General features: G+C 40.4%; 1 protein-coding gene across 2 annotated transcripts in view; it reads left to right on the top strand.

The window, feature by feature from the left end:
* LOC112140290 (multiple epidermal growth factor-like domains protein 11) overlaps positions 1-19096 on the top strand; it is a 131640-nt gene extending 112544 nt beyond the window's left edge. Inside the window, exons 17-26 of one of the 2 annotated variants that reach the window (XM_024263200.2) lie at positions 4930-5058; positions 6760-6888; positions 10150-10278; positions 10358-10486; positions 12529-12762; positions 12994-13136; positions 13720-13789; positions 15093-15146; positions 15506-15727; positions 17689-19096. In XM_024263200.2, the coding sequence (XP_024118968.1) occupies positions 4930-5058; positions 6760-6888; positions 10150-10278; positions 10358-10486; positions 12529-12762; positions 12994-13136; positions 13720-13789; positions 15093-15146; positions 15506-15727; positions 17689-17864 (1415 nt within the window). In that variant the 3' untranslated portion in view covers positions 17865-19096. The remainder of the gene's footprint in view (positions 1-4929; positions 5059-6759; positions 6889-10149; positions 10279-10357; positions 10487-12528; positions 12763-12993; positions 13137-13719; positions 13790-15092; positions 15147-15505; positions 15728-17688) is intronic. The other variant, XM_036217354.1, reaches the window with a different exon arrangement.
* Positions 19097-25691: the final 6595 nt, after the last annotated feature.

The raw sequence follows: 25691 nt of genomic DNA, 5'->3' as shown, positions 1-25691 counted from the left end.
GGTCAAAAGTCAATCTTAGGAGTGAAAACAGCCAAACAGAACACTCCACATAAACTCAGTTACTTTAGAAGTTACTAAAAAGTACTTTTCAAGACTTTATCTATGCAAAAGTGGGAATATTTTCTAGGAATGTCCCAATTTTTTTGGGGCCCGATCCGATTCCGAGTCATTTGATTTTGTGTATCTGCCGATACCGAGTCCTGATCTGATACTTTTATAAGACATTTAAAACATGAATAAATTGAATAAACAGATTAGTGTTGTCCCTTATTTATATTTCATTAACCTTCTGTTATCATTAAAAACTTAAATAGAATAATTCTGTGAAGTAGCTTTAATAAACAAGTAAAAATAGAGCAAATATAAACTAGGGGAAAAATACTATTTTCTTGTTATATAAGTGATAATTAGTCATGTGATAAAGTTTAGTGACTTTAGCTTTAAAATCTTTAGAGCTATTGAACATTTTTGACCAAATGTGATTCCTGTTCTCATTTAGAATTCTTAAAAATAAATTATGACTTTGTTTTTGCATGAAATGGATGATAGACTAGCTGATATCATTAGAACCATTTCTTAGTTTGTTTTTGTTTTTTTTTAAGATTATGTGCTTCTTTTTTAAGTTCTTAAGACATCACATTTTTGGGTTTTATTACCACAGTAGTTAATTTTCTTAACTGTTATTTCTCTGTCAGATAAATAAAACAGGCATATCAAAGGACAGCTCGAGTCTTGAGTTAACTCATAGAGCTAGCATTTAGCTTAGAACAGTTAGCATCTGCTCGGCAGCACAAACAGACAAAACACAATCAAAAACCCACATTTTTGCTGAAATGCCTTTAGAGGTTGTTGTTTACGTTAAGACAAACCAATAGAGACACTTGTAGTGTACAAGTGTTTGTAAAAGAGTTATTGATCCCAGAAGTCTGAATCGCCGAACATCTAGCTAGCTTAACTGAATTGTTTTTGTTAGCCTCCTGTTTAAACTGCTGCTGTATGCTGCTGTGATTTACGGCAACAACGTTTTGTCATCTTTTCATGACATGGAGACTTCTAGTGGAGTATTTATCCGGAATAATAAGATTGAAATATAAACCGCTGATTATAATAGGAATAAATGAAATATCCGATACTGATCGAAGGACAACATCCGAAATCGATCTAGTCATCAACCACATAATGGGGCCCGATTTTTGATCACATGATCGGATCGGGACATCTCTAATATTTCCTGCACTATAAGACACACTTAAAAGCCTAAACTTTTTTTCAAAAATCAGCCATTCACCTAATAATCCAGTGTGCCTTTTGTGTGTACCAAGTTCCAAAATCTGCAAAATGTACTTGTGCAACTTTGAAAGGTCTCTGATTGATTGACTGTCGAACCATTTCTCGCTGACACTGGAGCGGCGAGGAGACAAATGATCAGGCTGTGAGCATTTTAAGGGACAGGTGGGTGACAAACAGTGATCCTGGCAATTGTGCTCTTGGGAAACAATGTACATGGCGGTAAAGTTTACGTCATCTCACGTTACTGGAGAAACCCACCTTAGTGCAACAACCACATAAAGATGGGCCAGCATGTCAGAGAGCAAGCTTTACCCGGCCAGCACCATTACGAGCGCCTGCGCAGTCTTGAAAACACACAGAGGATTTTTCTTGTTCGTTCAGGGGATGATCATATTACTAAGTCATGTGCTAAAATTGAAAGTTTTTCCTCCGTGCAGCTGGAACTACAATGGAGCGCACGTCTGATTTTAGCGCTCAGGAAAGTCAGCAATCCCCACATACCTGGTTGCGTGCTGCGCAGTGAAAAAGACAAACTTTAGGCACACGTTTTTCCTGCCTGCGCGTGACTGCTCAAGTCACGGGGATTCAACACTGCTCAATTAGTGCACGCATCACTCGTGCATGAGGACCAGGATGCAGACAGTCTCTCTCCGGTGATGACTTTTTCTGCTCGCAGGGAGGCTAAAACACGAGCGTGCGGGAGCAGAGAAGCGCTTACAGGGGTCTGGATTGTCTTGGAGGAATGTTTGATACCTGTGTGGAGATGTCTTATTTCTGCATGGAGTTTTGATTAATAAATGCCACCAAACGGTTTGATCAAAGTCCGTGCTCCTCACAGCTAAACTTTACACGTTTTTCCAATATATTTACTGCCTGCGCATGACTGTGCAGGTCACTTGGATTAAGCCCTGAATAGTGTTTGATCAAAAGCGAAATAGAGCGCGTCTTTGTGACCGACGGCGTGCACTGGGCGAGTTACACCACCATATGTGAAAGGATTGTTGACGTCTGAGCTAAAGATCTGCTGTAACTGTTGTCTGAGTTTTCACTAAAGCTGCATGTGTTCTATAAATCCTTCTTACATGTGATTTTGTCCTACCTACTCTTACTGCACATGCGCAAATTGAAAATACGTTATCTTTTTCAGTCTTAGCGGACCGCCCATAAATCTGTACTAACCCTCCATCTTGTGATCAGGCTATGCTGCCTCGTTGTTAAGCTGACAGATGATCTGTTATCTAAGGATCGCAGGTTTAGTTCCGCCTTGCCCATCCATGTGTCAAAGTGTCCTTGGGGTCCCTGCATTCCTCCTGGCGGTTACAGGTTGACGCCATCAATATGTTAAATGTGTGTGTGCATGGCTGAATGGGACTGAAACTGTAAAGAAGTTTGAGCATGAATCAAGTAAGAAAACCCCCCTTATAAAAGCCATTTACATCTTGGCTCCATCTGGCTGTAAAATGATGACTCATGCTGTGACAGCATAACGTCACAATGCAGGTGAAACACAAAACTCTGACTTCTGTTTGATTAAATCTTATTAGCCTCCAAACCCACTTCCTTTTCAGCAAATTCTTTATAAAAAAAACCCATGATGTGTCATATGGGGAAACGTTTCAGATTTTTCCGCTCATACAGTTGTGTTTATAAGTTTACACAGCCGGGAAGAAATGATGAATTCTAGGCTATTTTTCAGAGATATGAACGAACACATTTTTCCCATTATCAAGTCTTAAATGGCTTATACCAGGGATAGGCAACTCCAGGCCTCGAGGGCCGCATTCCTGCAGGTTTTCTAACAGACTCTGCTCTGGCATGTTCTAATTGGCTGGACACACCTGAACCAGGTAATCTGTCATGTGTAAAGCTTGGACATCTGGAAATCATCCAGACACTACGGCCCTCGATTGCCTATCCCTGGACTATACCTTGATTTTCTTAAACCTTTCAGAGTAAACTATATCCATATACTATGTGATCATATATTACCTTTGGAAAACTAAAAAACTAATTATTTATGAATTATCAGTTATTTTTCTACCCGGAAGTAAAACGACTCAATCTCTGTGGCTCCGCCTTTCCCTCCCTGTGGGTGCCGCCCATAGAGTTATATTACCAGAGATGGTAATTGGTGCCGCCCATTTCATGACGTCAACTTAGAGCCAGCAGCCTCTTCAGCGTGACACCAACAAAAACTGAAATCATCATTTTTGCAAAGATGGATGTGCATGTTGTGTATCTGCCTTTACTAGCCCCGGCGTTCACCGACCAAGTGATGATGGCTAATGGGTTTAGTTTGCTGTAAAATCTGGTCACAAAATGAACATTTCAGGATTCACTGAAATGATGAGAACATTCTATTATGTTCTGATTAGCACTGGCTGTAAGTGCTAGAATGTTACTGTGAAGCTAGCTGATCACCGCTAGCTTGATCTGCTAGCTTCGAGGGGAAAAGTGTTTTTCTGGCACCCGCTTGTTTTCGTGGGTATGGGAGGGGCTGCTGCTGACACTGCAGGTTTTTGGCGGATTACTCAGAAATGCATGAACGGATCAAAATACCATTTGGGGTTCTTTACAGTGAGGAATGATCAGTATAATACAATTAAATCCTCAAAAAGTTGATTTTTTTTTCATGGTGGTCCCTTAAATGTTTGGAAGTGTACACGGGAATGTTTGTACATTTTGTTTTAAGCTTAAAAAATGTCTAATTAGAAACTTTTATAAAGTTCTGAAATTGTTCTAAAACCCAAACCATTGTCCTTTGTTTTTTTCTTTTGAGCTTGTTGTGAGCAGAAACTGCTTAGATGAGATCTGCAGATGCTTTGTTTTGTTTTTCATGTGAGATGGTGTCATTGACCTCAGAGGCCCTGTTTCTGCTGTTCTGTACTGTTTCACCCAGTTATGCCTCCTCACTCAGAAACACAGCAGAAGGGTTCAGTGAACACATTTCCCCATTTACTTTGTTTTTTACAAAAGCCTCCTCTGGAGCCTTGCAGTTTCATGTGGACGACTCCATCTTTAATGCTCAGATCTTTCTGTTCAGCATCTTTGATTCCAGTCTGGAAGTCTCTTTTGCCCTCAGCCCTCATATGTAGTAGACCATTTTTCAGACTCTTCTGTACGCCTCTTAATTGTCTTTGCTGTGAGCTGAACCTCTGAAGTCCTTGTCTTTATTCTCCAGAACTTTTGGACTCTCTTGCCTCCAAAGCAATGTCGGTTCTAGTTTCTAGTCAGTGGTGCCTTGCTCTCCTTTTCAGCTGAACTTAAAAATATTGGGAACGATGAAAGAGATATGCTGGACTTTAACTAACTTATTCTGAAAGAGAGTCATTTTTTACATGTGCGGCCGACAGATGAGGCAATCAGCTCATCACAATGGTTCCTGTGGATCGGGTGCCAATCAGAGCTAAAAAATACTTCTTTCATTTCTCTTTACTTTCAGATCTAGATGCCTTCTACCCTCCAATTTAAGCTGTCTTTATCGTTTTTTACTCTTAAAATAAACCCCCAAAAGAGTGCCTGTGTACATCCATGACATTTTACTGTCAAATGAAGACTTGAAGCTTAAAATCTTTATATCGCAACACTTTTCCCTTTCTGTGCAGATCATAGTTTTCATGTCTGTGTTTGAATTTGCAGTGTGTCCCAGTGGAAAGTATGGTAAGAACTGTGGTGAGACCTGCTCGTGCACCAACAACAGCACCTGCAACCCCATCGACGGCTCGTGTCAGTGTTACCCGGGGTGGGTGGGACACGACTGCTCCAAGGGTGAGTTTAAACATCATCTTTACTGCAGAGAAAGACTCAATCAAAACTGACAACACACACCTACACACACTCTTCAGCAGGGGGTTATGGAGAGAGTTTGGAGTATTCCCAGTGGGCCGCTTCATTCATGGACCGGTCAGTCGCCGTCAAGGAAAAATAATCATGGTGGAGCATGAATGAATCTCTGTAGCGGTGTTCACTCTGAATGGCCCCGACCCTTTAAGAGACAGCAACGTCAGTTTGGGAGCTACAATTTGACACAAACACCCACTTTCATTTCTCACACTGAGTCCACCAGAGCGCACTTCTACCTAAAAGTTGAGGCCGGACAGAGAGGCGGAGCAGACGGATGATTAGTGAATAAAAATGGGTAGGAAGCAGCAGCGGTCTTAGGAACGACCAGTACCGGCGGCAATTCAAAGGGGGTGCCAGCTCAGCACTTCATGGTGAAAAAAACAAACCTGTGCAACTGTTTTCTACTATCTGTTATATCACGGTGTTTTGAACTGCCTAAAACCAAAGAATTGGCGCCCCCTGCTGCACGCACTAAGCTGACAGGAGACCGTCCAGCAGCGCGCTCCTGAAAAGGTTTGGGTGAAATGGCCACTTAAAATTAATTGTGAGCCTGCATGTATGAAATTTCTTTTTATTTATTCCAGCCATGTTGAATTCTATAAATCTGTAGGTGGTTTTAAAGATTAATATTTACCGTTTCCTGCAAATCTGTGACCAAACATATATTAACCAGTCATAACTAAAACTGTGCCAATCACAGGATTAAAGACAGCAACCAGGAACTGATTTTTCTTCTCTGATGTACAGATCGATATATTATATATCACATTTTGTTAGACATCTTTGGTATCCAGTTCTCAATTGTAATCAAATTAAAAGATGGGTCTTTGCATGGACAAACAGAAACAACATGATGTAGAAACCAGTTCACTTCTTCTGGAGTTATTATGGTGATGTTTTTCATTCACATTTTTATTCAGAGCAATATTTTTTTTAAACCCCAGGTTTTTATTATAATTATTTGTTATTATTTTTCTATTAATGATTTTTTTTCCCGAACTGTAATAAAACATTTATATTACTTTCTAAATGCTTGACTAATTTTTCATATGGCGTGAAATGGGCTGGTCTTGGCCATTAAACCCCCAGGCTGAAAAGTTGTTGCACTCCACCCCTGCTCTTCAGGGGTTTTCTGTTCTTGATTTGTAAAAAAATTGGCTGATTATTTCTTGTATTACTTCTTAACACGACTTGTAATTTTTAAAAAAGGTGAATTGCATCAAAAACATATTTTAAAGTCTCTCTAAGTCAAACAGTACTTCCTTTTTTGGGATGAAAGAAAAATGCTTTTTTAGGGTCTAAAATCACTGCATCACTGTGTCATTTCATCTATTAGGGATTTTCTCAAAAAAAAAAATGTGAACAGTGATGAATTACTGATTCTTTAAAACATGAGTTTGCAGTTGGGCCTTTTGCAGTTTGACAATCACCTGAAATAAGCTTCAGCCCCTTTTCCTGAGTTGGACTGTGTTCCAGTTTGTTTAGTCTGTTTAGTTTAGTAATCAGCTATTGTTGATATGTTATGATTAACTTAATGTTTTTGGACAATTACTGGTTGAGACAATTGTGTCGTGTAATTTGGTTTTATAAATAGAATGGAACGGAATTGTTTGTGCTTGTCTGCAGTGTGTCCTCTGGGTTCTTGGGGCCTGGACTGCATCCACACATGCAACTGCCACAACGGAGCTTACTGCAACCCTGTGGACGGAGAGTGTAACTGCAGCTCAGGATGGACAGGACTCTACTGCACACAGCGTACGACACACGCATGCACCAACACACATGCATACTGCGAAGTGTTCCTCTGCTAGCCTCAAAAACTACATTTAAAATGTTTATTTAAAGTTATCAAAAGTTGGATCAAAGTTGTTCGGAGCTCCGGGTGTCGAGCACCATTGATGACCAACCAATGAACAGTAAACATAGGCAGATTAAATAGCAGCGCGGCATAGTCTTACTGCATACACACTAAAAGGAGTACACTGCTGGTTCCACGCCCCCCCCAGTGCCAGGAGGGGAGGAGTATGCACTAGCTTTATGGTTTCATATGGTCATGGCATGCGGGTGTGGCTTTTGCTCTAACGGATTGTGATATATATCCACCTGGATGTCAATCAATGATGTCTGCTACCTAAACTAAACATTTCCATCAAAAATAATAGCAAGGCTCCTGTTTTCATCAGAGTTTGGGTCATCAAAGTTCAATCAAAGTGTTGCACATTTGAAAGGAAGACCTAGACCAGGGGTCTGCAACCTGGGGCTCCGGAGTCACACGTGGCTCTTTTATCCCTCCATTGTGGTTCTCTCAGTAAAAAAAATAAAGTTTTTAATTTTAAATAGTATAGTGAGAAAAGTGAACTCAATCTTTATTCTATCATTTCACAAACAGTTGAAGAACATCACGTATCAGTCTGTGAGGCTCATGATGATAATGATCCTATCCATGATGTTCCAACAATCCATAAAGCAGTTCATAGTTTAAGAATTGAGCTACAACATTGTGACAGATTTGTGATCGCTGTGTACCACAAAATAACTCAATATGAGGCCAGTAAGCACAACCAAAATTCATTTTCAAGGGTTTATAGGCAGATTTTATTCTTTTAAACAAATTGAAGTATTATAGGTGCCCCCTTTTTCTTAAAAAAACAAAAACAAACAAAAAAAACAACACAAAAAACAAACTAGCTCTGAGCTAATTTTGGTTTGTTAGGTTTATGCATTTCTGGCAGAGATTCACCACAAACTGTTAAATAATTGTTTTGTTTTTTTTACTCTTTATATGGTCCTATATTCTCTGCATTGTGATGATTCTATGTGACACAGGAAGGCCTATTTTGAAGGCTCAACGAGCCACTTTTCTCCTTCAAAATAAGACTTTTTGACCAATAAGACCAGTAAAATCTACTGGAATGACGTTAATCGTGCTAACGGTTGAAAACTTACAGTAAATCAAAGAACATAAACACTGGAGCTCCAGTGTTAAAGGGTTAACCAAGCTTCACGCATCCAGAAATGAAGACCAGCTTTCTGATTTACCACAAAATGCTAAAAGCAGGAAGCCATTAATGGAAGAGGAGTTTGTCATAGAGTGCTCTCCTGCCCTAAAAAAAGTATTTGTACTGGTTCTGCTGTCCATTGGAACCATGACGAGGACATTCAGGGCAATCTGTAACTTTAACTGTAACTGTGAAACAGACTATTTTGATTTTTGTTTTCTCTCCTTGGCTTTCAACCAGAGTCCTGAAGTCTGTGACACAGTTCAGCTACTGCTGTAGTGTTTGGTCATGGAATAACAAACCTTAAAATTACAGAGGAGCTGACAGTCATGCCTTCAACAAAAGGAACGAAGACAAGGATGGATCTAAACCAAGCGTGGAGACACCAAACCTGAAGAAGCACAAGCTTGAAGTTGTCACAATGGATAGTTATTCAAATCCAACTGGGAAAATTGTAGATTTTTCAAACACACGATAAAGGGACTGAAATCATCACAGATCAGAAATGTGTATTTTTGCTCGTTTTATTATCTGCACACAATGTGAACGTTTGTGGTAAAAATGAACCATTGTGTTGACATAGTAACAAAAGTACCTAAAGACCCACTCCAACAAAAATTGTGTTTTTAACACATTCTTGTAGCATTTTTCTCATACTGGAGCATATGTGTAAAAGAATTAAAGATTTAAATTGTGTTGCTTGAGTCAAATGGTTGGATAGAATCACTGGTAGCACCCCTGCTCAGCACCTGATCACCTGCCATTACAGTTTTTTATGGAAGTTTTTTAAAAATTCAGGGGTTAAAAAAAATTCAGAGTCTGATGGAACTAAAAAACTTCCATAGTTCCATAAGTGTTATCCTCTTGAAGAGAGGATGTTCTCCCACTGTCGCGTCTTACGGTGGGGTTGCCTTTAAAGACTCCGTTAATCAGCCAAATGAATATATTTTCCAAACATTTCGGTTTTAGATTGAGTTTCAAATGTAACATTTCAATTTTGATTCCACATTTACATATAGATTTAGCCCAGAGGTTTCAAACTCAATTCCACAAATAACTTTCAATATTTTACTCTTCATAAAAATCTATTATGTCAAAATTACACAAGTTCTAAATAAGCACAAGATGACTTTGACATATGTGATTTAGCCTATTTATTGAACATTTATGAACAGTTTTAATTTTGAATTTAAATTAGCATGCTTTCAATTGACATGTAAAGATGATTTATTTGATGTAAATTCTATCAAGGCATTAAAAATACTAAGTAGTTTAACAAAACTTCTAGAAGAGGTTGATTTGCTGTTGAACTTTTACATTTTATGCCTCATAGTGAAATATTTTGATATAAAAAGCAAACAGCACTTTTACGGACAGTCTCTCCTTTTCTGCTCTCACTTGTGACAACAGCCCCATCTAGTGGCAGTCAGTTAACCTACAGAGATTACTATGAAGAAATACTGGTAGTTTAAAGCTTTTGAAACTTTTATTTCTCTCCGGAAGTGAGCTTCAGAACCACTGAAAGAAGCTGAGCTTTAACACAGAGCTAGCAAAGACAAGGAGGTTTGACAGCAAAGCTGATCCACAGCTCCCCAAAGCTGTAAAAAATGCTTCTCTGCAAATGTCCGCATGCATTTAAATGCAGAGATGGAAACAAAAGGTGGTATTTATCTGCATAACTCACCAACTTTAATTTTACAGTTTCCTTTTTTAGAGAGTACTGTATATTTTCCAGCTTTTTGGTAGTTTCACATAACTGATCCAGATAATCAGAGGTGAAGAGTATGTTCACCTGAGCACTTTCCACCATCACCAGATGCCAAGTGCTTAACACACTCATGACCATTACACCAGTACCAATGTGGGCATCAGTGTCTTGCCGAAGAGCACTTCCACAATTGGGGAAGCAGAGAGAGAGAACCAAACTTTGACTCCTTGTTTGAGTGTGATGGTTTCTTCTGCCTCTTCTTTCTCGTGGTACAACATCATTTTGTTTTCTTTGCATGTTTGCATGCAGGCTGTCCGACAGGCTTCTACGGGTCTGAGTGTGCCGAGGTCTGCCGCTGCCAGAACGGGGCGGACTGCGACCACGTGTCGGGGCGCTGCTCCTGCAGGACGGGCTTTATGGGGGAAAGCTGCGAGCTCAGTGAGTGCTCAACACGGTGGTGTCTCTTCAACCTTGTCGTTGGCTGTAGCCACACACACATTCTCACTGTCTCGTGTAGAGTGTCCGGCGGGGACCTTCGGCTACGGCTGCCAGCAGCTGTGTGAGTGCATGAACAACGCCACCTGTGACTATGTGACGGGAACCTGCTACTGCAGCATCGGCTTCAAAGGGATCCGCTGTGACCAGGGTGAGATCTCATGTATAGTATCTGGTGCACACCAGTTACCATCTGGTGCACACCAGATAGTAACCAGAATTTTTTTTTTTCTTTTTTGTCTTTGATGTCCCTTTAACAGCCTAAATCAGTCTAAAGTTCCTTAGGGTGTATTCAGACTGGACACATTTGGTGCACTTAACACTAGAAGTCCTAAGCCTGCGCAAATTTGAGCGGGATTCGAACCCATGACTTTCTGAATGTGAGTCCGCAGCCATAACCACTTGACCGTCTAGTGGCGGAATCTGGAATGCATGTCAAACTTAAATTTAAACATGACATTCTGCATTGCGCAATCAGGAAGTCATTGTTGATGGTTTAAAGGCATTTGTCTGTGTTAAAAATATTTCTTTCACCTGCAGTGAACAGTTTTGAGGTAAAAACTAAATTTAAAAGTAAAAACAAATATTTAACTTGGACTATTACTGAGCGGGATTCGAACCCAAGACCTTCTGAATGTGAGTCCGCAGCCATGACCACTTTACCGTCTAGTGGCGGAATCTGGAATGCATGTCAAACTTAAATTTAAACATGACATTCTGCATTGCGCAATCGGGAAGTCATTGTTGATGGTTTAGAGGCATCAAAAATGGATCAACCCCTCCCCTCATGTCACCAGTTTGTCATTAATTGTATTTGTCTGTGTTAAAAATATTTATTTCCCCTGCATTGAACAGTTTTGAGGTAAAAATAAAATTTTAAAAGTAAACACAATGTTCATGGTTTAAAAGCATCCAAAATGTATCAACCCTCCCCTCTTCCCCATGTCACCAGTTTGTCATTTATTGTATTTGTCTGTGTTAAAAATACTTCTTTCACCTGCAAATTTAAACCTTACATCTGCATTGCGACATCAGGAAGTCATCGTTGATGGTTTAAGGTGATCACCACAACACCACTTTGAGAAGGGGAGGGGGGCATTGCAGCAGAAGCTGAAAGTTCCAGGGATTCTAGTGTTAAAGTGAACCAGGGTTCCTTTCCTCTGATATTTCCAAAACAAATTTTCTGTCGGAATGGACCCTAACGGAGCCTGGTTCGGTCCAGGTATCTTTCTCTGACCCTTCTTTTGAGATGGTCTGAGCTGCAAAACGTTCAGTATGTTAAGCATATCAATGCTACTGAGGATTTTAAGACTAATTTTGAGTTTAGCTATCATTTTAGCAATGTGCTAATATTTTTTGGCTAATTTGGCATCTATTGAGGATTTTTGAGCTAATTCTGAGCTAAGCTAGTATTCTAGCAATGTTAAAGCTTTTTAGCTAATTTGGCATCTTCTGAGGTTTTTTAAGCAATTTGAAGTTAAGGTAATATTTTAGCAACATTGCAATTTTTTTCATGAAATTCTTCAGATTCTTTGTGCACTTTCTGCAAATTATGCAAGTTTGGTATCAAAACATTCAGCACGTTCATGCAATTAAAATAAATTTCTTCAGCATCTTCAGCAAACAGCTTCAAGAATAAAAAGAATAAAAAAATAATAAACTGGATTGTTCACCAATGTTATGTTTATGTTAGAAAATAAAAGTAGAAAACTGATGATACACCCAAGTCATAAAAATTGAAAAATGTTTTCTTACATTTCTAATTCAAGTAAACCTGTTACAGCACTAGGATCTTCTTTTATTTTGAAATGAACTTGTGATAACAAAGTTAAAATTGTTGAATATAGAAGACTGTCATAAATCTTTTTTTGTGAAGATTTAAAAGCAACATTTTCAAGATGTATTTTTTCATAGTAACAAAACACTAAGTCTATTTTTCTAAAAGTGAGGTGGAATTTTGTGGCTCTCTCTGGGTTTTGTTTGGTAAGAAACTGGACCAAATGGCTCTTTTAGTGTGAAAGGTTGCAGACCCCTGGGTTCGGAGGGAAATTAAGTTTGTGTGTCCAGTAAGACAATTTAGGGGAAATGATTGCTTTTTCTTTTTCAAAAGTTAAACCAGATTTTTGATGCTGCATCAGTCTGCAGTTTGAGGACCTACTTTCAAACATCAGAACCTTTTGTGCGCTCCAACAGCGTCTCTGGTGATGGAGGAGCTGAACCCCTACACCAAGATCAGCCCGTCACTGGCGTCGGAGCGGCAGTCGGCAGGCACTATCCTGGGCATTGTCTTCCTGCTTCTTCTCATCGCCGCCATGCTGTCTTTGGTTGTGTGGTTCCGCTACCGACAACAAGAGAAGGGTCAGCATGTGCCGAATGTGGCCTACACCCCCGCCCTGCACATCAGTTCCACAGACTACTCCCTGTCAGGTAAGACGGCGCCGCCTCACCTGACTTCCCTCTTCTACAGCAATGCAAAGATGGAGTTTGTGTGTTTATGTTGAACTGATTAGCCAGTATTTTCAGCTCAGATGGAGACGGATGTTCCCAGAGGACCGCCGACCCTTCTTCTCCTTTTATTCAAGTGCAGAATGTGTGAATGCATTTCAGTGTCATGCTCCGGATGTCAGAGCATGTGTTGATGTTTCATGCTGGCAGCAGGGCTGCAGTGTGCAGGTCTGCTTTCCTCTGCAGAGTCCTCCCCCAGCAACGGCTCTGCAGCTGGCTGCTTCTCCAACCCAAGCTACCGCACTCTGGGGACGTGCATGCACTACGCCAAACCGGACAAGAGGACCGCCCCAAAGGTATGACAGAGGTCTACAGATCCACTAGTGCTGCATGTTGGTTTGGTTTACAGACGTTTCAGATGTTTGGCCCCCTGGGCTGAAACCACAAAGGGCCATGAATAAGAAGACCTGGTCTTTGTCATGCTCCCTTCACTTGTGTGTTACTCTGTTTTGTTTTATTATGTATGGTTGACTGTTGTTTATTATTGATATGGTGGCACATGAGAAAGGAAATAATAAAAAAAACAAAAAAAACAACCTAAAACTTGCACATCTAAACATGTTGAGTCACGACTGGCTTCACGACTGCAAACTCGACAAAGTTTGTTCCTTTAACTGTGTATGGAGTCATGGAGTCTTTACCGAAATGAAAAGGACTACATGTACAAACCAAAACTGATGTCAATTTGTTGTTTGTTACAACCACAAAGTTATTGTGTAGCTACAAAGCTACAAAACAAAAATAATTCAAAGCGGCCACATTATCACAGCGATGAGTTCCTATGGCGCTTTCCTCTATAAATTGATTTCATTTTGGTGATTTGGTGCAGGGAAACATCAGGCTCATTTTCCTTGCACACTAAACATCTGTGCTTTCCAGATTACCTCAAAGAAGGGAAACAGGAACAGCGCTCCAGAGTGGGGGACCTACTGCAACTTCAGCGAACCGGGTCAGTCTTTCAGACTTTTCTGCACCTCTCGACAAAGCCTTATTACTGTGCACCATTATGGGGGTGGTGGTGATGGGGTGGTAGTGAGGTGCCGACCTGCACGGGTGCTGCAGGTTCTTGGATTGTCCAGTCTGTGGAGAGTCGTTAAGAAGGGCGGCTAAATAGAGAGCACAGGTGTAGTTCATAGGAGCACAGGTGTAGTTCATAGGAGCACATGTGTAGTTCCACGCACTGATGACGTACAGGTGATGCTGTCGTACGCCGTCCATACATCACACTCTCGTCCAGGGGAATCAAACTCACTTTGGTACAGGGGTCACATTCAATCCGTCTGACCTCAAGGGGGTCGGACCAGTAACAATAAATAATCTAAGGTTAACTTGTTATCTGTAGCTTTGTTTTTTTTTTGTTTCTCAGTTGGAAAATATTCTTCAGCCAGCATTGAAGCCTAATCACTTATTACACATTCATTCATAGAGACCAAAGGATTTCAAATAGAAAACATGAAAATGTTTATTCAATTTTATACTTAATATTTTACATCTGACATCGAAGTAATCCCAATAGTAAACTCAACAGGGGCCTATGGAAAAAAATTAAGCTCCCTGGCTAAAATATAAATGTGTAAACTGATGAAAGATTAAACTAAGTTAAACTGCATCTTACCCAGACGTGGCACGCGCTGGCAAAGATTCGTTATTTATGTCTTGATCTCTTGTCATACCAGTCTTGCGTTTCCATTGCTCCCTCTAGTGGCAGAATTGTGCATTTCAGTCATTTCTTCAAAGAAGTTAAAGTTAAAGTTCCACTATTTGTCATGCACCTAAGTGTGTGAAATTTGTTCTCCACATTTGACCCATCCCCTGAGGGAGCGGTGAGCTGCAGACACAGCTGTGCTCGGGAAACATTTGGTGGTTTAACCTCCCAATCCAACTCCTAAGTGTCCCATTTTTACAGTCTTTGGTATGACTTGGCCGGGATTTGAACCCACGAATTTCCAATCTCAGGGTGGACACTCTACCACAAGGCCACTGAGCTGGTGGTATATTAAGTGTCACCAATGACGCCTCACCTGTTAAAGGGTTAACAAACCCTACCAGTCAGTGTTGTCCTACAAGAATGCCGGACAACCACTGTCAGGTTGTAAGCTTTTGGTTTATAATCATCGTTTGTGGAGGAACTAGTACATAAAACCTGATAAGATCTGCTTTCTGACTCCACATGCTGCTTGTGAACAAGTTTAAATCTAAATCACAGTAACTGCTTCTTTTCTGAACGTTTTAATTGTTTTCTTTTAATGCAGGCATTTGCTGCATCGACCGGCGCTTCAGCTACCACGTCGAGCCATGCTACAGAGGTACATGTGGGTGCTCTGGAATCAAACCTCGGCCTGCACAGACCCTCTCACACACCTGACTGAACTTCTCCTCTTTGTGTTTTGTGGTGGGATAGCTCAGCCGGGCCTCGGAGCTGAACTTCCATGTTTCCCTGCTCGTGCTCACAGATGTGTTTGCAGGTCTAACCCACTCCTCTCCATGTTTTCCTCCTCCTCCTGCTCTGAACCCAAAAGCTCCTTCAGGACTGGATGCTGCTTGTCTGCAGCTTTCAGCTGTTGGATGTCGTGTTTTGTCTAACATGAATTCTCTTTAGGGTCTCTCAAGCAGTGAGTTCTTCACAGCGTTTGTGTTTATCTGTTGACTGTATCTCTCTCTGCAGACTACATGAAGGGCACTTTGTCCAGCACATGCTCCTTAAACAGCGAGAACCCATACGCCACCATCAACGACCCCCCCGCCCTGTGCAAACACTTGGAGAGCAGCTACGTGGAGATGAAGGCACCGGTTCACCACCAACACCGAGCTCACTGTTACTCAGCCGCCGTCATCAGCACCAACGCAACTACGGCCAGCATCCCCGCCAAGAACGTGTACGACATGGGTACGTCTGAGGACCGCGACGTGATCGCACCTCTGCCTCTTATTAAATCTCCACCATTTATATCTTTATTTAGAACGGTAGATCAGAATCAACAAAACTGATAAAAACACAAATATTTAAATGGAAAGAAATGGTGTTTGTTCCTTTAGACCGTGTTTTTTTTTTTTCAACTTTCTGGTTAAGTTCAGAAGTAACATAAACATCATAAAAAGCATAAACATCACTGCTTTTTTATCATTTAACAACAAATCCTGAACATTTTCACCACAGTTTTTCCATCCTCAAAGTTCTGCAACGCTTCTGCAACACCCATGTGCGATTGAGTTTGACACCCCTGATCTACATCATTCCATCCATTTTCTTGACCGCTTTGTCCCTGTCGGGGTCGCAGGGGTGCCGGGGCCTATCCCGGCTACTGATAGCCGAAGGCGGGGTTCACCCTGGACAGGTCTCCAGTCTGTCACAGGGCCTCAATCACACACCCATCCACTCTCACATTGAACCAGATTTCACCCAAACTCCTGAAACTCATAACCTCGGTGCAGCGAAGTACAACTTTTGACTCTGTCCAAGAATTCCAAGACCAACAGCAGCATCACATTTGAAATACAGTAAGGTCATTTAGTAGATAAATGGATAACGTTTTTTAACTACACTGGGGATCAAAAGTTTGCTTCCCTGGTAAAATGTTCTATTATTGTGCATAAAGAACCCAATTAAAGATTGAAAACTCTTCTAAAGGCATCAAATGACTGATGAGATGTTCTTTTAACATGTCAAAAAGTCTTTATATCCATCATTTAGCCTTCAAAACAACAGAAGACAAAATAATGGTGTGTGCAAAAGTTCATGCACCCAGCAGAGTTAGTACCTTGTACTGTCCCCCTTGGCAAGTATCACAGCTTGAAAAAGCCTTTTCATATCCAGCCAAGAAACTCTCAGTTCTTGTTTGAGGAATCTTCATCCATTCTTCTTTACAAAAGTCTTCCTGTTCTCTGAGACTTCTGGGATGTCTGTTACTCTCTGCTCTGTTCAGGTCTAGCCATAGATTTTCAATGATCTTGAGGTGATTGGGAAGGCCACTGTAAAACCTTCAGTTTCTGCCTCCTAAAGGAAGACGGTGTGGATTCTGAGGTGTGATTAAGAACAGAGAATATTAGCATCTGAAAACGCTTTACTATCTTCTTACAGCCTTCTCCTGCTTTGTGAGCATCAACGTTTTCCACTTTCAGTGTTCTAGACAACTGCTGGAAGAACCCATGATGCTGATTGGTGGAGTGAGGTCACATGACTCAGATTATTTAAACTCTTTGAAATCACCTGGTTCACTGTGAGGTCTCAGCTTTTCTAAAGGGGGCGGGGCATACCACAAACTCTGCATGGTGCCCAAACTTTTGCACACACCATTGCACAGACCCTTTTTTGTCATATTAAAAGAATGTCTCTTCTGATGCCTTTAGAAGATTTTTCCATCTTTCCTTAGATTCTTTGTGCACAATAATATAACTTTTTACCAGGGGGGATTGTTGATCTGCCCTGCGACAGACTGGCGACCTGTCCAGGGTGTACCCCGCCTTCGCCCTTCAGTAGCCGGGATAGGCTCCGGCACCCCCGTGACCCCGAAAGGGAAGTAGCGGTCAGGAAAATGGATGGATGGCTGGATTGTTGATCTCTACTGCATGTTTTCATGAAATGTGGACACGCCATTTAAAAGTCTTTTGGCTAATTTAATTGAAGTAAATAAAATTTTATTTTGTCCGATTTCAGATAACAATAAATTAGGAAGAATATTTCCCAGTTTTCCTTTTTCCGGCTCGCTAATAATCCGTCTTTGGAAAATAGTGATGTTTTTATTAGACTGGATAGTGGATCTGGTCTCTGGTCTTGACCAGGCTGCTGATCCTCCAGAGCTGGAGACCAGTGACTGCTGGAATAGCCGTTTCTGCTGTTTCTCTCCCCAGAGCCCACCGTCAGTTTGCTGCAGACTCCTGGACCTCCCGGATACCCTCACAACCCATACGACCTGCCCAGGAACAGCCACATCCCAAGTCACTACGACCTGCTTCCTGTGCACACCAGTCCCCCCCACAGCCGTACCCCCCCTCTGCCCGGCAGTCCCACCAGCTCACTGCTCTAAACCGGCCCCCGTCCCCCTCAGCCAGAAAACTGTGAGGAGTCTGTGAATCCGTTCAGGATGTGGGTTTTTTTTTTTGGACAATTTATGTCTTCATTTAATTCCTGTGTCTGTGTGTGGATGTGTACACGCATGTACACGTGTGCGACTGCTGTAGTTATCAGATGTTTTTATGAAACACATTTCAGCACAAAACATTTCAGTTTCATTGCAAAACCTGAAAAAAGAACTTTGGACACATTTGACTGCTTTTCTGGACAAAAGAATCACAGATATGACTTTTGTAGTTATCCATCCATCTTCAGAACCTGCTGAATCCTTTTTAGAGCTTTGGCCTGTCGGTGCCTGTCCCGGCCGCTGCTGGGCGAGAGCAGGGCACACTCTAGACAGTCTGTCACAGGGTCATACAATCACACACCCACATTCACATCTACTGGTCCACAGTCTCCTCTAACTTTTGAAGGTAAAGTTTATCTTCATCCTCTGTAAAATATCTGGAGCTGGTCTAAACTTTATATGAACACTAGATTTCATGCAAGGTTTATTATGTATTTTTCCCTCTCATGACTTGAAACACATTTCCAAACATGGTTGATAAATCGATACGTAAAAGATTCAACTGACCTTGTGGCGATGCAATAATGTCCAGTTCTTTTACCTAAATGGTTATTCATTTTGGATTTAAAACTACAAATGAACATTCATTTTAACAGGGAATTTATTTTAATTGACAAAAACTAAACGTTTAAAGTAAATAACAGCTTCAAACTGTCAGGATGAGGTGGTGGTGAACCCAAAATGCAGGAAACCAAGCTTGGTGGCATTAACCTAAAACATTTAATAAATGAACTCAAACATGACAAAACCCCTCTGAGAAATTTCGAGTTTTTGGTCATGGATAATCTCCTTTCCAAGATGGCTCTCAGTATGTTGGCACATGAGAGGAGCTGTGGTCTTGGAAAAAATGAGACATATTCAAAAACAACCAGAATTCTGTCATTTTATTTTTCTTCAAAACCAGTTCTTACAGAAGACATGACCCTCAACCAGGAAACCCTCTTCAAACAAGGAAATGCCCCCTTAAATACTAAAAGGCTAAACCAAACCCAAGTGTAGTAAAAATAAATAAATAAAACACTTCCGACCTAAACCCCAGGGTTGTCCACTGATCCCCACCCAGATTGGGTCCTTAGGCAAGACCCTTGACGCTGCTGCCTAACTGGGTCCCTGTGCCCCTCAAGTACAGGGTTGTGTCAGGAAGGGCATCCGGCGTAAAAACTCTGCCAAATCACTGATGCGAAACATTGGGTGCTGTTACGCTGTGGGGACCCTGAAAGGGATAAGCTGAAAGTGAAAGAAGAACTTAACTACACATAACAAAATAATAGAACAAAAAATTAACAAAGTAAACAAACTTGAAACAGAACATGACTGACAAAAACTGAACCAAAGTTCACAATCCTCACAGTACCCCTCCCCAAAAGGGCAGATCCCAGATGCCCCAAATCAAATCAAAAAAACACTTGCGGAAGGGGACATGGAGAAACAGAACATAAAACAAGTCCAGAAAACTTTCAGGGTTCCTGCAGCCAGAAACAGTAAAGAGCGCTCCAGGTAACCCTTCTCAAGAACGGACATGAAGAGGAGTGGCTCCGGTGACCTCCACAGGAACAGGAAGGATGGCCCTCAACAGATTCAGTGAACATGGCATGACGTGGCTTGAACATGCAGGAAGTCCCACCTGATACGGCCTGACTTGATGTGGACTGCAGTGGCAGAGAACCCAGTTCCTGTTATTGTGAGGATTGTGGACTTGTTTTGTTTTTGTCAGTTCTGTTATGGTTTAGGTCATATTCTGTTTTGATTTGTCCTTCAGTCACATCAGTTTCATGTTTGTCAAGGTTCACAGCCGTCTTCATTTCAGTTAATTACCCCTCAGTCTATTTAAGTTTCTGGTTTCCAGTTCTTCCTCGTCAGGTCATCTCCTCTTCTTTTCCACCTTTTCAGTGCTCCCATGGGTTTTTGTTTCAGTTTCTTTATTAAATGTTTAAAGTTCCTGTCACCGAGCCTGGTCTCCTGGTCTCCTGGTTCATATCTGTGGTTTTCAACCAATACTGCTGTTACTCCCAGCAGTTAATTGATTTTTTTTATATGTATCTGTATCTTTTACATCCCTAGTAGAAACCAATAAAATGTAATATAGATTTTCCCCTAACCCATATATAGCTGTCAAAGTGGAAGCTACAAAATCAGATGCCAACTGTCAAAATAAATCCATATTTTGAGTAAAGACTCCCTTTTTGTCTGTTAAATTTCTTTTATTTTGAAGAGGAGGGGTCTTCTTCTGTTTCATTTTTTTCTGCTAAAAGACACTTCCCAAAATATGTTTGTTTTTTGTTACCTTTGCTAGCTTGGGGGTTTCAATTCAGTAGTTTATAACTCTAACGGGTGGATATGGGCCGTCTGTGTGTGTAAATGGGGAAACCTGTATGGGGCACAAAGGTCACCCCAACAAAATTTTAAGATCATAAGCAACCCATTGAGCCTGTTGCGCAAAAATAGTCACACATATTCTTTTCAATGGGCATGTTACAACATGCAAAGGTAAATAAGATTTTCTTTTTTCTCTCCCCCAAACTCCTGCACACGTAGCAGAAACCCCTTTAGTGCTTTTCACATAAAAAGTACGCACCCCTTGCCAGACTATTAGAAATGAGGAGATTAGACAGAGTGTAGTTTGTGTGGATATCCCACAGGCGTCCTGTGGGTACTTGAGTATCACCTGCACACCCCATGCATGCAACATTTGGAAACCTTACTAATGATTAGAGTGTGCGCAACTTCCATTTTCCTTACAAATACTTGAAAATACACCGACCAGACGTACAACAGTCATAGATTTTCACTACGTCCCTTAAGGTGGTAGTATAAGCTGCAAGACACACCTGCACTCTTTTTATAGTGCAGCCGCTCCTCTCTGTGACCCTCGATGGACCCAGACATCCCCAAAAGCCCATGGCACCCGTACGGATCAACCACCGTCGACCAAACTCTTTTCTCTTTATTTGATTCATTGAAACAAAGTCCTAACTTTTAAACTTAGAGCAGCAAACGCTCTGCTGTCAATTTGTGTCATATCTGTGATTTTCTTTTTCCATGCATTAAAATATCTAAATTTAAACCAGGATCCAGATTCTCTGTATCTCTGGTGGTTTTCTAAAGTGTCTATAAACGGAGTTCACAGGTGGATGTTCTCATGCTGGGGACAGGAGCCATCATCTTTGCATCTTCTCTGGACTCCTTAGCTGGAGTTCTGTTGCTACTGTGAGTTGAACACTTTACAGAACTGCTGTTACAGTTTGTCATTGAGACTGAAGCTACAGTCTCACAGGCTTTACAGTATTTTTACACACTGGTTTGTATTTTCACATAAACTGCCAGAGTCAGTACCTTCTCTTTCCAGAGAAGTCTTTTTGTATATTCTGTAGGTAAAATGTTGTACATTGTGATTATTATTGTGTTCTGTTTTGTCGTATCAACTTTGATTCTCATGCACGCCAAAGATGGTTCCATTTTTAAAAACTCCCCCACCCTGTATTTTTGGTTCTCTCAATGCCTTCAGACAGCAAACGTTCCTAAAGGAGTTTTCTGCTAAAAGTCCAAATTTATGTCACACCATTTATGATTTCAAAACCTGCCGATTTAAAACAGTTTTTTTAAGTGTAAAAATTACAATTATTACTTTAATGCAAGTAATCATTTAATTCAGAAGCAAACACTGAATTTCCAGCATAATCTGTGAAAGAGGACAAAATGTGGAGGCAAGTGACTTTGATGTTTTGACTCAGGTCGTGTTTTATGAAGACAATGAATTCAATCAATCACCGATTTGATTATTCTTTCTGAGATTACAGAAGTGAAGTACAAAGAGTTAAAAGTGCTTAAATTTATTACAACATGTATTATTCTAGAAGCCCTTGGAATGTCATTTTTAGAATAATTGTCAAAAACAGAGAGAATAAATAGGCTTTATTTCTTGGGATAATCTGGATGGAGTTGATTTATAAATATTATTTTTTTTAATCTTGTTTTTTATTTTATTTGACTATTTTGTTCGTTGTCTTGCACCTTGAGAGGACTGAAGTCAGTGTTGATTGAGCTTTGACAGCGTCCTGTAGGATTTCACTGAGCACCCTGAGGGATCTGCTGGAGGAGCAGTGCAGCTTTAAACAAATTACTGTACATTAAAGCTTGAATGGTTCCTACTTCTGCATCAAAACTGATGGTTGAAGATCAGGATGGCCTGCTAGGCTTTGCGCTGGACCTGGACACAAACATCATCTGTGTTGACAGTGAACATGTTTAGGTGAAAATGATTAAAGGTTTGTCTTTATAATCATTTCAAATCTAATACCCCTTTACAAGTTTTTTGAGTTTTGAAAAGATTTGATATCAACATATTTTACATGAAAGAAACTGATCTGCCGAATCTGACACATTTTTTTACAATTTACATACAGAACAAGGCCTTGGCAGGTCTCAGAAGAGGAGTTTGATGGGGGTTGGTGCAAGATCTGCTCCGATCTTGGGATTTACTTACATTTATCTGAAAAATGGCAAGTTAAGCAAAGGAACACATCTAAATTAAACAATGACACATTTTGAATGCTTAGTGACTAAATGTATGATACTTTGAAGTGTTTAAGTTTTAGAAAACAATAACAAAACAAGTAGATAATCAAAATTTGTTCAGTATTTTTGCTTTCCTAAATGTTTCCATCTGGACTCTTTCTTTCCTCAGTTGGAAGGACTTCATGACTTGTGCAGTTTTTTTACAGCAATAAAATGTCATTCTTCTATTTTATTCAATAGACCTACAGAAATAACAGTCTAAGACCAAAAGAAAACAACTGATAATAATTGTTATTTTGATTTGTATATCAATATTGGCTTTTTAAAAATCATTTCAGTGAGAAATTAATTTAAAACTTGGTACTTTTGTTTAAAATGCAGCTGTGCTCCTCCACGTCTCTCAGCCCACATTAAGGGTCGTGGTGTCCTGCAGGAGTTCCTCTGACTCTACAGGGACCCCTGGTGTCCTGACTGCAACTGCCACTTAGCTTTCTGCTAGGAACTCTGTTTGGGGTATTAGCATGGTGAACGGTAAATGGTGTATACTTGCCTATTGCTTCACTACCTTCTTAGAAGACCTAAAAAGCTTTACAAGTACTGTCCCATTCACCCACTGATGGCAACTCAACTACTGTACCTTACACTGGTGCCAACCTGTAGCCACCAGCATCAATGCGGGCTGCCCAAGGGCACTTCAACACATGGATGAGCAGAGCCGGCCCTGGTCATAGGTGAGCTAGGCGGCCGCCTAGGGTGCCATCTGCTAGAAGGGGCGCCAAATTGCAATTTTTTTTTCTTTTACAGTTTGACACACCACTCTTTTCTTGTAAAATGTAAAAAAATGTAATAAATAAAACCATAAAGAAAATAACAAATTTCACAATAACACATTTCGCTTTGGGCGCCATGCAGCACAGTGCTGCGGACAGAGAATGCAGGAATCAAACCTGCAATCTTCCATTTAGAGGTTGTCCTTCCTCTGCACAACAGCCAGGTGGTAAATATTAGAGTAAACTTGTCAATCTCCTGACATGCTATGTTATAAATGTGCTTCAATTTTTCTTTGTTCCAACACTTCAGAAATTGATCACTTATGTTTAAAAACACACCAAACACCAGTAAAAGACGCACTTGACTTTTTCACTCATTTGTAAAAGCTCTCCATGAGAAAACAGGTCTTTGAATTTTCCTTGTTTCTCCTTTCAGTCAATTATTTATTTCTTTAAATACTTGTGAAATGTAAACTGTCAATTTGTACATAAAGAATTTGAAAATTTTGACTTATTTGTTCATTTTTAGGCAAATGAATCAAGTAAATTTGCCTTTTGGACTATCAAGCTTGCAGGTGCACGGTGTGCATCCACTGTTTTATAGGTAGCGCCTCGCAGAGATGAACAGTGTAGCCATGTTCCATTGCAAACTCTGTCTAATATTCTGAACTGTTTAGAAACGTGGGTCATTTAAGTAAATAAGCAATGAGGATACAGCTCTTTTAGTTTTCTTTCTATCGAGTAACATTTTGGAGGCACTGCTGTGATGGTTAGCCAGACGTTTTTTCCCTTTCGATGTGTAGAGATCGATTACTAATCATCCCAAAAAAACACACAGGAAGCAGATAAAGGTTCACCTCAGAGGGTTAGGGGGGGCTCCAAACAGCAGCTACAAGTCTGGATCCTGGTAAAACTTCAGAGTTGATGGCTTTACCTTTACTATTAAAGAGTTAAACAAATAAATTAGTCTTTTCTGAAAAACGGTACCTGGAAAGTTTAGGACTGTACCAACTAGATACAGTACGTCTATGATGGACTCCTTAAAAAAAAAAAAGAAAAAACTTCCAGTCACATAGCCCACTGGGCACTTGTTGGTTTTAAATGTTTTTTTATGTTTCCTATGAACAGCACCTTAAGATGGCGCGGGTCATGAAAACTGTTTTATAAATAAAGATTGAATTGAATTGAATGTGTTCTATGTCACTGCGCGGGCTTCTTCAAAACAAACATTTATCTCATATTCTGGAGCAAAACAAGTGGTAAGAGGTGAACTTTCTCTCTGAACTGATGCTTTATTTACGCCATCTTGACCATCACCATGTATGCCTGCGCAGCTTAAGCTGGCTCAACGACACGTGTTACCATGACAACGGTCCACACCACAGATACAGTTGTCCGCTTTTTGTGAAAAAGGGATCTAAACCAACAAAATGTCAAAAAAATGTACTAAAAATTGATTGAATATTTATTCTTTTGTAAGTAACCTGGGTGTAAGTAAGATAATAGTAACCATTTTCACCTGACGTCACACATCACCGGAAAGTGCAGTCGCTTCCAGCTCATATTGTTGAGAACGTCAAAGCTGACAGCTGAACGCTGTTTAAAGTTTTTGAAGAAAAACCAATTGTTAATGAAATTTGTACGATATTTATTTTATAAATGTCCTGCCTGGTTGTATTTGTTTCCTCCTCTTAGATTGTCCACAAATCAACGTACAAATGTCAGTAATGGTGTCTGCAGAACGCAGCAGATCAGCTGCTTCCCCAAAATCCTCTGGATGATATTAAACCAGTCATAGATTATTTCTCTCTGACAACCTGGTTAAAGTTAGACGAAGGTTACAGGTACTACATTGGATGCTGCTTGATTAATTATATTAGTTAACTATAAGGTGTGGAGCTGCAGAAGATCTTTTCTCACCAGTTAAAAGTTTCCTAATTTTCTGTGTTCACATAATCCTGTAAACAGATCAAAACTCAGACAATTCCAGCGTGTCTGACACTAAAGTCAAACTTATTCCTGTTGTAATGTTTTCTACTGCGGTCAGTGAGCTGCTGTTAGCCAGCCGTGGCTCTAACATCACTCCTCTGATCTGCAGTAAAACAAAAGTAAAACATGATTAAATCAATTGAAAACTGTTGCCAAAAATATGAAAGTGACTATTTCCACATGATGTTATAGAAAAGGCTTAGCCAGAGATTTTTTTTTTTTTCTTGGCCGCTCTTACTTTGAAGCTGAATCTACGTGGCTGCATAGCTGCTCTGAACATTTTCACTGAACCAAACTATTCCTGTTTTGACAATTATCCCCTAAAATATCCTGTAGAACAACAAGTACATTTATCCTGGGAACCCATTAAAATGCATACAGGCAATGCAGCGATGTGTGTCTTTGCTGAAGGTATTAAATGTGTCCAACATGAATTTCT

Source organism: Oryzias melastigma, linkage group LG3, assembly GCF_002922805.2.
Source record: "Oryzias melastigma strain HK-1 linkage group LG3, ASM292280v2, whole genome shotgun sequence".
In the NCBI taxonomy this organism is placed as follows: Eukaryota; Metazoa; Chordata; class Actinopteri; order Beloniformes; family Adrianichthyidae; genus Oryzias; species Oryzias melastigma.
The sequence above is the reverse complement of the archived record's forward strand: the minus strand, read 5'-3'. Positions and strand labels throughout refer to the sequence as shown.